Raw genomic sequence first — 14201 nt, 5'->3', positions numbered from 1 at the left:
GCGTGTTGTGGCTTCACAAATGCTTTGCTGCATACCTCGGTTGTAACGAGTGGTTATTTCAGTCAAAGTTGCTCTTCTATCAGCTTGAATCAGTCTGCCCATTCTCCTCTGACCTCTAGCATCAACAAGGCATTTTCGCCCACAGGACTGACGCATACTGGATGTTTTTCCCTTTTCACACCATTCTTTGTAAACCCTAGAAATGGTTGTGCGTGAAAATCCCAGTAACTGAGCAGATTGTGAAATACTCAGACCGCCCGTCTGGCACCAACAACCATGCCACGCTCAAAATTGCTTAAATCGACTTTCTTTCCCATTCTGACATTCAGTTTGGAGTTCAGGAGATTGTCTTGACCAGGACCATACCCCTAAATGCATTGAAGCAACTGCCATGTGATTGGTTGATTAGATAATTGCATTAATGAGAAATTGAACAGGTGTTCCTAATAATCCTTTAGGTGAGTGTATATATAATAGAAATTTTTGTGACATTAGAAATGTAATGTTTCTTTTGAACAGTATCATAGATAATCACAATTTTCAGAACTTCATAATTGGCTCAAGCTGAAACATCAAACCTCATATCTTCTCAAACCGTTAACCTTTGTTCACATTTACCATAAATACAGATTTTTTCCAGCCAGCAGGTTGCAGCTAAATGACAAATTAGCCTTTTAGAAAGTGTATATAACAATAAATTGCAAAACATGATGCAATAATGTGTGTTGAAAGGGAAGAAGGAAATGTTTTCTGAGGAACCTGAAGACTACCTGCTTTTTTTTCTTTTTTTTGTTAAAAACCACCTGTTGTTTACCTGGCTGCGGTATTTCAGCTCAGGATTATATGCTGAAAATTATTTTAACCTTTCATTTACCTTTACTAATGACATGCAGCTCACAAGCTTTCGGGGTTGCAGCTGATTTCTTCAGCATTGTTAGGAGGAGCTAACCTTGGAAACAGCTAACCAGCATGATCATTACCTGCATCAACAACTGACTGCAGTAGATGTTGGAGAGCTCTGTGTGAGTGTTCAAGGCTCTATAGCCTGTTGGTGGCTGATTGGAGAGGGTTTGGTGATGTTTTTCCATTTTAAGAGGTTAATTATATTCCAAGCAGAACCACATACTGTAATAAACAAACATTTTTGACAGCTTTTACCCAATTTTACCTGTTTTTTAACCTCTAAATTAAAACATTCCCTATCCTCAGATTGAATTACTATCAGCATACGAAAAAACAAAATGGATTAAAAAAGGGAAATGAAGAGTTTATTTTTACCCTCTCCATTATCAAGGTAAATACAAATCCTGATACGGCCTTGTTCAAATCGCATACCTAGAATCCATGTAAATTACACTGAACTCTATCTCTTCTCACAACATGCTCTCTGGCTGTCACCGCCGTTTCCCAGGTAACAGTCATTACTTTCATCCGTTTCATTCTCGGGATACTGATGTTGTTTAAGAGATGGTGAATCTATTTGAATGACACATACATTCAAGTCTCTGATACGCCTGATAACTGTTGCAATTGATAAACAAATCACAGCAGAAGCTCACTGCCAATTCATATTCTAATTCTATAATCTTCTTGAACAGAGTAAAGAGAATGAACATTTTGTATTTCAGCCTTCAAATAACTACTAAGTGTTTTTGGACATGGAAATATCAATATGGTAATTATTCATAATCATTATTCATTATTATATTTATGTATTTATTTTCAGCCTTTTTATAGGATTTTTAATTAATCTTTCTGCAAGTAACATAGTAATGCCAGTAGTTGGTGACAAATTACTATGTTTTTAAGTGACTCACTGCCTTAACTAGTGAGTCATTGAATCATTCACTCAAGAGATTCGTTCTAATATCGCTGTTTCATTCAGGAAGTACACGTCGCACTGTGCAATGCCGTAGTATGGAGTTTGTTTTCATTGGCAGAGCAAAAATACAGTTTTGTGTGTGTATGTTACTGAATATGTTTTTCGCCTATTGTGTTTTTTTTTTATATAAAAGTGGTTTCACCATGGCAATACTGAATGCTCTGAATAATCAGAACAACAATGATTGCTTGTGTGCAATCATTTATATTTAGATGTGGTTTATATTTAATTTATATTCGATAACAAAGTGGTAATGCTTATATTGGATATTCCAGTGAATTTTAAATGTAAGGTGGCCATTATATTATTTAGTCTTTTTATTGTTACAGTATATATATATATATATATATATATATATATATATATATATATATATATTATATATATATGAAGAGTTCAGATGCAAAAGTGCCATCTGAAATTTTCTTCTAGAATGATCATTTTTATCAAGCTTGTATATTTAAGTTCAGTAATTTGGCACTTAGAGGCTTTTGCATCTGAACTCTTCACACACACACATATATATATATATATATATATAATTTTTTTTTTTTTTTTTTTACATTTTTTTTTTACAATGCACATCATAAATAATCACTGCCTCTGTTGCTGTTTTCTCCCATGCTCTGTATGTGCTTGTCTGCTTCATTACACCTGATCTGGCCAAACACAGCTATTTGGCTGCAGAGTGCATAATGAAGAACAGTTATTACTGTAGCCCATTTCACACACACAGTTCATCCTGTCATTGGTTTTAATGATTGGCCCTGACCACAGTCATGTCTGCCCTGCAACACAGCATCTTGTCTTTTTGTAATGGTCCGCTAGTATTATTCCCTGCAATTTAGCCTGGTGTCGAGGTACAGTATAAGAGTGGTTAAATAAGTACAGAGAAAAAGAGAAACTGTTAAGGAAATACATTTACTTTGTTTTCGTTTGTTTGTTTTTTTATTAGTATTCTTTATTAGTTTTTTTTTCCATAACAGCTATATCACCTTGTCTTGTTGTTAATATATTTTACGTAGCCTATTTTATTATGAAGCGTATTGTATGTTTTATACACAGCGAAAATAGCATGTATTTGACCGATATTCCAGAATTGTCAGCAAGCTGACTATTCTAGATAGTGCAGCAAATGTTCATATAGCTGTCAATGAATGGGACATTAAATATCATTTTGGCTTTAAAAAGATTTTCCCAATAAATAGGCAAGAATAAACCTGTTGTACTCCATGATTCCTGCTCTTTCCTACAACAAAGCACTTGAATGCGATAAGCTTGTAATCAAGACTTCAGAAGTGGGAAGTAGGAAATTTCCGAGAGCACACGAAGGCAGCATAATATTACTTCCTAACCACCATGGATGTTGACCTTTGACCCTTAGCCATAATTTTATGACTGTTGTCTTTCTTATGTCACAGTGGCTGTGTCTGAAATCGCATTCTCTTAAGTACTGCTTTTTAATAAGTAATTACTTTGTGACTGTTAAAAAAGTATGTTCTATATTGTATGAATGGGTGCAGTAATCCGGTCATATTACATTTGTCATGTTGTCTACCAGTTTAGCTGCAGCATCGTGTGATAGTAAAGTGTCCATCAGATGCACAGTTATGTTTAATGAATACTGTGAATTCGGACATACTACTCTTTTCACATACAGTGCAAGTAGGGAAGTATGTTATTTCGGATGCAGTCTGTTTTTATGACAACATAGAAACTGCTGACAAATGTGATAATGCACAAAGCACTCTGAAATACTGTATTTTATTGCAGTGGCCAGATGTATAACTCTTAAAATGAATCATTTTGGCAGGAAAAAAAACATATTGCTAATGATTATTACCTTATTTTGAAGTCAAAATAATCCCTGAGAACATTTTACTTTGTGACTAGACAATTCATGCATCAAAGCAGTTAAACTAATACAGTGTGTCAAAACCTTAATGATGAGGGCCATCATTACCCATCTGAATCAGCACATCTCTGATGGTTTCATTAAGCTTTGAAATATGCAGCGTTTTGCCTCATCTGAACCATGAAAACACACTTGTTTTATTAAACTGAATGTTCTGGTCGGGCCACAGAGCTTCAAATCATGGCTATGAATTTTGATGCCAGTCGGAGGGCCAAGTTCAGTTATTACATGTGGTTCTCATTAAACTCAGCAAATGGGAATAAAATATGTCTGTTTCAGCGCTCAGATGTACAGGTGGAGAGGGAGACATCTGTCTAGCGATGGAGTGTGTGCATTTGTAATGAAGCGAAGTGGACTTGTTCTGGCCTGTGCATTGCAGTCAATGATGTTTTGGGAAAAAGAAAAAAAACATCTTTTACACGTAAATTAGAAGAGATTTTCTTGAAAATGTTGACTTTGATAGTGTGAAAACACTGTTTTGAACACACTGTAACCATGCTTCTTTTTTTTTCATCTCCATAATTGGATTTTGTTTTACAGCCACAAATGCAGTTTTATATAACCAAACAATGTTTGTGAGGCAGCCACAAAACATACTACAAGACGCCTCATTGAGCTTGTCTAGTCAGCCTTGACTTGTTGAATGGCATCTAAAAAGGGAGCCAAAGGCTCATACTCTGCCTTACTCCTTTTGCTGTTTTGCTGTTTAGCTCACACTGACAGCCTTTGATTCCTTGTTTTATTTTTCGTACTTTTGTTCAGACAGACCAAATGACAAGAGAAAAAGCACATTTGCAGCTTGTTTTTGTTTTTCTGCAAAGAGCACAAATGTGCCACACTAGCTTATGATTAAAGCAGCTTTAGTGTGCATTATACCTCCCGGAGTGCCGTGCAGCAGCTTTAGATGTACCTCTGCCATGCTAAAAGCATGTTTGCTTTACTGTTGCCATCATTTTTACCAGCATTACAAGGATTTGTTAACCATTACATAAAGAAATTCAAGACTAAGTCGACACAGCCATGGTCTGCAGTTTTTTGGCCGCACTCAGGCTGATTATGTTTCTCAGCTTGACCTCTGATTCGTACAACGAAGGATCTCGGATCTCTTTTAATTGAGCAGCGAACTGGAAATGACCCTTTTCCTTTCGTCACATACATGATTAGATATCTCCGTGGCACATTACACGAGATCCTTCTTCATTACATGTCCGATTGGAGCTGTCATTGTGTCATATAAATGGACATGGTACTGCTCACGCTTATCAAATCATATTAGGGGGCCAATTTATTCAGCAATGTCGCACTAACATTACGACTTGGTTTTGTATGTGATCCAGATCTCCAGTCAGGATGAATAACTCATAGTAAATGAATAGAGAATAAGTTAAAGCGGGCGTACACTGTGCGAGTACAGACACTCGGGAGGTCGTGATCCATTGATAATCAGTTAACAGATAATTGTGTCAAAGCAACCGGTACATGGCACTACTGTACTGCACGGCGGCAATTCATGCTAAACACGGAGACTGGAGCTTTCAATGTTTCTGCTATAGCTTCAGATAGAAAAAAGAAAGAAAATGAAAGGACAAGTGTGCAAATGATTTTGTGAAAAGACAACTTGAGAGTCTATTTGTATGTGTGTCACTCACTGGGCTATAATAATATTCATAGATCTAGTGTATGTGACAAGGTTGTGCATGATTTGGGGACAGCTAACATGTTCAACAATTGTCTAGAAGTGCTCATAACTTGGCTTGGTTCGTAATTCCTCTCACACAGTTTGAGCCGCGACCATACGAGCATCAACGATTTCCACACGATTTCTCCTGAGAGAATCAAATCGCCTGCAAGCTTGTACGACAGCAAAAATCGTAATGTAATTTAGCCACTTACAGGAACCGTGCCCCTGAAGTAACGTGGGGTTAGTTGTCCATGTTGCAGTATAATTATACATTAAAGTACTGAGTAATATTAATTAACTACATGTACTTAATTTATGGTTAGTTGCATGTAATTATGCATAATTTGTAGTTATTACTATAGTAACTACATATAACGTGTTGCAAGGACACTGTAAAATAGTGTTACCACGTGTGGTTAGGCGTGTTGTCAATGACGCAATAGTAAAGATTCATGGATTGTCCCTGACTGGGCTCAAACCTACAACTGTCAGTGTTTAAGCCAAGATCATTATCCACTACGTCACGACACCATATTGTACAACTAGTGCTCCTTACATGAGGAGAAACGAATCACAATTAATCTTAATAGAGTTTGGTAAAGTGTTATTTTTATCTATTAAGTGTTATTATTATCTATTAAAGTACTTAATAATGTCTTGAATTAACTTTTATTTTTACATTTTATATTCTTCTGTCATTTTATTTGTTTTTAATACATTTCTATTCTATTTAGTTTTTTAAAATTTGTTTTAGTAATCTTAATGCTTCAACTAATTTTGTTTCAGCTTTATTTTAATTAATAAAAACGTTTTGTAATAGTTTTTGTTTTAGTTAACAATAACAACACTGTTTTGGCGTTAGCACACTCTAATAAACAAATGCTTAGCACACACAAATATTGGGTAAAATACTGAATTTTAAATGTTTGTTATTAATACAATGTTGTATAGAATGAAATAAGTATATTATATTTTAAGCATTTTTATAATCCACATTATTAAATGCATTTTTGCATTAAATTTGTTAGAGTTTATTATGGGATAGGTTTCTCGCAAATAATATATGTGCCTATGATGTCTTAAAGGGATAGTACACCCAAAAATGAGGGAGAGTCAATGATGACATAATTTTTATTTTTGAGTGAACTAGCTAGGTTCAGAACTTTCCTGATATGTTTTTCATCGCCCTCTCACTCATTTCTATCTCTTTTGTACCAGTCTTCCTCCCCAGAGCGCTCAGGTATTCTGCTTCTTTGGCCGACGATGATGAGTTAGTTTCCTCTAATCTCTTCCCGCTCTCTAACGTACCTTCTCTTGCTCTCCTCATCTGTGCATGAGTGAGTGCAGGAAAAAGTCCCTAGAGCTTTGAAAGTTTTGTCTTTGCTTTGTCTTGACCGTCTGCTTCTTTTTCCACTCCAGGAAGTTCCTGTCATAGCAACACGCTCCCCGCGTTGGTTCGGACTCCTTCTCTAATGATGCAGTCCGGTCTGGACATGAAGCCTTTCATGACCTTCCCTGTGGAGAGCTCCTCTCCGGTCGGCCTGTTCCCTAATTTCAATACGGTAAGCAAGCCTGCTTTCATCTCCCTTCTTTTGGCCGCCTGCCTCTTTAATGTTGGCCTCATTCCTGTGTGGGTTGACACTGATGGAATTAAAACCTTCTCTGAAGATTCAGAAAAACATTGAGTATGGGTAGATAATGTTCTTTATGTTAAATGTATATTGTTCCTCACAAACTGCAGCTTGTGTGGTTGTTTGGAAGAGAGTCCAATAATTGTGTGCTAGCGGCTATTTAGAATGGCATACTACACTGGAGACTCAGCCAAAAATGAGGTTAGCAGACAGCAGGGAAAAAACAATGCTGAATGCAAATAGCAAAATTCAACTAGTCATATAAACCATGCATAGTTAGGACAGCAAAATAAACTGGCTTTTCGATGTTTAAAAGGTATTTTGCCATTTTTAATTTTGTGGCTTGCAGAAACCTAGAAACTTGCCAGTCAAGTTCCAAGCTCGCATCAGCTGACTCTCAGCTGATCTACGTCTACCTATAGGAATATGACACCTATCACTGTATTCATATATAAGCTCCTTCAGTATTATCAGCAGCTATTGTGTTCTCAGGAGCTTATTACCCTCCTCCATCCCCAACTCCTCTCGTCCAGTCAGGATTTGGCCTTCTGATTCCCCTTTGAATCAGGCTAAATTCTCGAATTATGTTGTTCATTAAAATATTGACATTAATGACATCTGCAATACATTCATGTTGGTTCTGTTCTGTTAACCCTAAGGGGGGTTATTGCTGCTCTCCCTGCTCTTATCCATGCTAGGCTGCATGGATGCACAAGGAGTTTTTGCCCTGAACTATATGCAAATGGTCAATCGTATTTGACAATAGTGGTCCTGACAGAATTGAGTATTTTTGGGCCTATGCAGTTAGTGGCAATATTAATACATTTCAGTGAGAATTCAATGCCATTTGGGTTCTTTTTCAGCAAACGTGCTAATTCCAAGCACTAGCACTATTTCTGACACGAAGAACAAATAGATTTACAGCGATCGCTTTGTCGCATCCAGTGTAGACACGGTGTTAGTTCACTTCTGGATCAACTGTTAGTGGTCTATGTTTGTTTAAACATCCTTAAGCAGTGACTCTTTCTATTCCTAGCGCGTGGGCAAAAATGACAAAAAGCATTGCAGGCAAGTTGGTCATATTTGCTCGCTCTATTCAACACGAGATCTGCTGCTTCAGTTTTATTATCTGCCTTTTGTTCTTGTTACCTTGATATTAAAAAATGTAGCAGTATCATATGTTCAGCTTATCATATCAGTTAATGGCAGTTTAATTAGTGATTTTTTTTTTTTTTATCAAAGTATGCAGCCCTTGTATGCAGTATATTCCATTCTGAAAGTCGCCAGTGTGTTTGAGGGAAAGTCTGCAGACGTGTCGACCCCTCACGCATTGATTCTAGCCCCTGATCCACCCCCAAAATGAGGGAGCAAAATCGATTTGTGCTTTTATCTCCCCAAACCCAGACTGCTGTGGTGATTGCAATGAAGGGAGACAGAGAGAGAAAGGCTGATGGGATCTGAAATAGAAAGAAATTCAGTCTGAATTTGGGGCTTGTTTAACCACCGCTGTTTTATTGTGCCACTCAAAACCTTCTTCTTCTTCTTCTTCTTCTTTCTTTTCACTTTCTCCCTCTGTCTCTTTCACTTTCTTGTCACTCTTGTCACTCTCTGCTATGCACTGTCCTGCCCTGATTCAAAGTGACAGTGCTCTTTAAAGCGGTTACTGGAGGCTAAGGCTTGGGTCAGTGTGACACGAGGGTGGTGTGCCATTTAGAATTAAATTACAATGTCTTTTAAATGTCAGTTCAATTCTTAAATTCAATTTCATTTTAGATACCAAACAGGATGCAGTATTTAAATTTTATACATAACAAAAGGCACTACCTTAATGCCATCATCCTACAGAAAGTAAATATATATTGTGGTTATATAATATTGAATTGGAAGTCAGTAAATTCTTCTTCCTGTAATTGCAGCCTGGAGAACTTCCTGTGTGGTGTTGCTAATTCAATTCTAATTCCAGCTTTTGAGTTGAATTCTCACAGATCTGTTTGCAGTTGACCGCACTGTTTTTATGGCCCAGCACCCAATGGATTGCTCCAAAAATAAACAAATAAACACGGCAGAAGCTGTCATAATTACTGCTTGACTGTTGGTGCAAATCAAGAGGTTCTCCAGGCTGCAATCACGCCACCGCAAAATTAGCGTAATTATACCGTCTCCCTACAAGGCCATCAAATGAATTATTTTCTCCTAATGAACCTAATCACTGTAGTCTCTGTTGAGCTTCCCAGGAACTGCATAGGCTAATGATAGTTGGTGGTGCACACGATTTACGTGTATTTTCGGAGGTATCACTTGATCAGCGCTGTTTGTTTATCTCTTATACTGATTTCACGTCTTCTACCTCTTGTCATGCTGACTCCCCTCCAATCAACATCTAAGGTTCTCAGCTGCGTCATTCCTACTATGCAGTACATTTTCATTTGCCCATCTCATTAAAACATTTTTTTTTTAAATAGTAGTTTTCTTTCATCCAAATATCACAATTAAGTAAATCTAGATGTAAATTTGAATCAATTTCACCAGTTTGGTTTGAGCGTATATTACCATTTTTCCATAAGTGAATAAAACATTTACCTAACCCTAACATTCTAATTGAAATATTTCAAACAAAGCATATTTGTAATGTTGTTTTAATTGATAACCAAATTATAGGTTTTTCACTTTACATATTGTTAGTCTTTTGTAATGTCTATTTACATAACAAAAGCCACTTCTGTAAAGACTTCATTCTCCAGGAAGTGATGATATTTTGGAGGGAAAACAACAGCACAAGCTTCAGTGAGTATTAACAATGGCCATGTACACACTGCAGTTAAATTTGATTGTCAGTTCACTTTTTAGTGCTTAATTCCTTTCTATACACACACAGTTCAGTAATTCTCGAGAGTGATATCCGCATTCTACAACTGAATTAACTGCAACCTAAAAATGCAAGTATGACAACCGCATTTACAAAAAATTATACACAGTGTTTACGGACCCAAACTAAACAACTAGTTGTTAATGGCATATTTAAACACACATCAGAGATGTGTCTCTCTTATGTGTGCGGTGCAAGAAAACCACTGGGAAAACCACAAGTGGTCAGAGCGTTGACTCATTTGTGTTGCCAGATCTTGCTGGAAAAACAGTGAACAAGAACAAGCCCACAATAAACCGAGAGAAATCAAAATGCTTTATACTGAGAACAAGACCAAAATATCGACCCGCACCTGCCCACTTTAATATCCCCATAAACATGATCGCTTTTTGAACCAAACCTAAACAACAAGCCCAAAAACTCTTATAACAAGTGGCAATGGCGAAACTTCAAAAGCGCCCTCTGCGAAGCAGCCTTAAAAACAGAAACAAAACATGACGCCTCTGTAAACGGTGGTTTAGGTAAAATTGCAGAACAAAACGAGTCTTTAGTCGCTATATATTACTTTTGTCAAAAATAGTGGATACCAAACATGCGATATGCCAGAACTTTGCTACGGTTAGCTACCATGCTGTCAATCATCATAATTTTGGGAGTACACACACGGAACAATAATTTAAGGGATTCACTCCTGTATTTAAATGCAGTCGTCACTCCAGAAACTATTTTGTGAGATTAATTGTTTTATCTAAAACATTTGATCCTGTTTGATAAAATCACAGAAATTGGTATGTCATCCTTTTGAAAGTTACAAAATATCAAAATGAGTCCTTCCGTTTTTTCCCAACTTTAGCTCTTTATTTATGTATTTTTTAGGAATCATGTTTATTTTCTTGACATTGAGTAAAATCAATGTTATGCTTCTCAGCCTCATCTTTTCAACAAGGCATATTTCTGAATGTTTAGTATATCTTTTTTTTGTGAAACATTTCTTTAAATTCTAGCATAAATATTTTTATTATTATTTTAATTTACAGAGTTTTGAAAGTATTGTATAACCTCAACGAAGAGAGTTAGAGAAAAGAGAACTGCCATTGTGTCATAATAACAAAGAGTTGTGTGTGTGTGCCCTGACATATGCCTCTCCTGGCACACCGTCAGAGCCGACTGTTTGTGGAACATTATGAGCAGGTGTCCTTATGTATAATTAGTGCTTCCTCCACTCCACATGCAGAGAAGCCTGCAAGTCCTCCCAAGCTGCTATTAACACAAGGCCACCTTCTTACTGAACACGATATCTTTAAAAAAAACACACACATTCTGCCTTTTGGAAGTGATAACAATATGATTTACACTAGAGATGGGAATCATGGCAAATTTAATAATTTTAATTCCAAATATACTCAATGGTTCCATTAACTATTTAAAAGCACAAAAAAATCATCACAATTATTATTCCATTTACTATATTTTGTTTAAATACACTTCTGTTCAAATGTTCGGGGTTAGTGAGATTTTTAAAGAATAATAGTTTTATTCAGCTAAAATCCTATTGTCAGGATTCTGTCACTTCGGTCTGTTTATTCCTGGTTTGGTGACGGAGCTCTGAGACTCCTTTTGTCATGTCTTGTCATGGTGAGCGTGCTCTCATGCCTATTGTCTAACCTCACCCTTCTTGTTATCTGATTATTGGTTCATTTGCCCCACCTGACCTCCCTCTTTAACTGCATATTTTAATGTAAGTTAAAGGGATGGTTCGGAGTAAAATCAACCTATGGTCCTTTGCACCATGACCTTGAGCCAAACACCCCCACAGAAGCCTTTTTTCCCTTGGTCGAACATTATTAAAGTTAGAGCTTATTTAGAGATATCAGCCGTATGGCTTAGTGCAGGCGCTAATGGATCCTAGGCTGTATCTCGTAAATTACCCCACTAATAATACCCGGAATGGGACCAAACTTCTACAGTAGTACAAATAGGTTCTGTACTCATAAAACGAGGCATTGGAAAGTTTGTAAGTACATCAGGAGTTTATTTAAATAACACTTCCCTGACAGTTGCTCAGTTGCCGCATGTCGAGGTTACTTCAGTGATTAGGGAAAAGCATGTAAAAGTCCTGGCAGAAAGCGATGGGGCCAGGGGGGTGTTTGGCTCGAGGTCATTTTGCAAAGGACCCTAGGTTGATTTTACTCCGAACCATCCCTTTAAGTAATGTAAAAACACAGTTTGTCTGCTGTGACTTAAATGTAAATTGTTTGATCAGTTTTTTTAACTGGACCCGGCTCATAGGAGCCATATTCATTTACGAATCAAACTGCATTTTTTGCATGCAAGATGTACAGATGTGATGTATTAGCGATTTGTTTTTTTCAATGTTTTATTGTACCACATTGGCAGAATAAACGTTTAAGAAACGTTAACAGACCCCATTGTCTCCAAAATCATACAGTTTGGCTTTTGAAACCAGTTCAGAACAAGAACCCGATTCTGAGTTAATCAACACAAATGATAACAACAGAAAGTGGAAATGGACTAATTTGCCTCATAATTTGTGAAATATATTGAAAATAAATCTCTGCGATGGAGGCAGTTGAGGCAACATTGGATAAAGAGGAGTTAGTCATCAGTGTGATTGTGTTTATGTGCTTGAGAAGACTGCGCCCGATGAAGGATCCCAGTGTGATTACAGCGAGTGCATAGTCACGGCTCTCTCTCTCTATGACTGAAATCAATGCTGCCAGAGTCACAACAGACTGAGGCCGGTTTGTGCTCAGCCAGGTGTTCTCAGCCATGAAGAGAATCACCACATTATCCATCTGCTGTGCTTTCTGTTCTTCAGAGACAGTCTCCAGCCTTGGCAAGGTCACAGCTATCGGCTCACTTTAAGATATTCTTGCTATTACAGAGCTACAGATATCATTGAGGGAGCTCGTAAATAGGTTTACAGACAGTGGAAGAGAAACAAGGAAAGGAAGAAGAGAGAATGTTTATTCTATCAATATTTTGATATCAAATTTCATGTTTGTTTACTTGATAGATTTTTAATTATATCAGAATGACAGAGAAGTGTAAATTTAAATTGATTCGACAGTGACTGACTGGGGTCTCTTCCACTCAGGCTAATGTGATTAACAATGCTTGATTGACAGGTAGCTTTCATGAGATCGGGCTCCGCCCACACATTGTGATATCATTGTATATTTTTGTATAGGAGGTAAACTGTTACTGATTGAGACAGTCATGTTGGCTGTTGACAACACCATCAGTGTAATTTGTGTGTGTGTGTGTGTGTGTGTGTGTGTGTGGGCGTGCGTGTGTGAATGAGACATTATTATTATTATTATGACTTTGGTTGATTAGTTTGTTTTGTTTTTGTTAGTGTGACTTGTCCTGTGTGTTGTAACTTGTCCGGAATGTGTCTAAATGGTTTGTCATGTTTGTCTTGTCTATTGTCCCTTGTCTTGTGTTTAAAAAAAAAAAGAAAAGAGTGCTGTATGTATAAAGTGAAGGGGAATGTGCATTGTGTGTTTTTTTTTAATGTTTTTTTTCTTCCCCTATTGCACAGAGGATATTGTTTAGTACTGGTTAATACTTGGATGGACTTGGATGGAAAACCAGGTTGACCAAGTTGTTTGTTGTCCTATTTCTGTTTTTTTCTTTGTACTTGCATAATAAAAACAATTCAAAAAAAAGAAAAATGCTCATGTGTCTTTGCAGCCTCTGGATGTAGTCTCAGCCTCAGGCATCATGCCTACGGACCATTGGCTTAACGTCTAATGCGAATGGCACACAAAACTGGAAACTCTTCAGGTGTTTCAAAGTCGTCATCTGATTGGTTGAATTTTACAGGTTTTCTGGGAAATGTGTGCGTTTTGTTCTTTAACGGTCCACCTGGAAACAAATCCGTTGTGACGCCAAACCCCTTCATGGAAGAAGAAAGTGGTCATGTTTATATCTTTGACAAAGAGCGCTTATCAGGATCAACTAAACGTTGGATTTCCAAAAGTATGTGACGTTGTAGGGACATCGACTTTACATTTTTACGCCCCTAAACATGATGCTGAACAAAGCAAACTGTGATTGGATCTTTAAATGTCAGTCAGATGGCCTCTGGGCGGTCCATTTCCAATGAAAGCAAAGTGAAAGTTACCCATACTCTGAATTTGTCCTCTGCATTTAACCCATCAAAGTTAGTGCACACACATTAGGAGCAGTGAGTAGTGAAC

The 14201-nt window shown here is 37.1% G+C and overlaps 1 protein-coding gene across 6 annotated transcripts in view; it reads left to right on the top strand.

The window, feature by feature from the left end:
- znf385b (zinc finger protein 385B) overlaps positions 1-14201 on the top strand; it is a 124741-nt gene that overhangs the window by 84458 nt on the left and 26082 nt on the right. For all 6 annotated transcript variants that reach the window (XM_084121419.1, XM_084121417.1, XM_084121418.1 and 3 more), the window contains one exon: positions 6898-7040. In XM_084121419.1, coding sequence (XP_083977545.1) covers positions 6898-7040 — 143 coding nt within the window. The remainder of the gene's footprint in view (positions 1-6897; positions 7041-14201) is intronic.

The sequence above is a fragment of the Abramis brama genome (genome assembly GCF_963993115.1).
Source record: "Abramis brama genome assembly, chromosome: 8".
Classification (NCBI taxonomy): domain Eukaryota; kingdom Metazoa; phylum Chordata; class Actinopteri; order Cypriniformes; family Leuciscidae; genus Abramis; species Abramis brama.
This window is presented reverse-complemented; position numbering and strand designations above follow the sequence as displayed.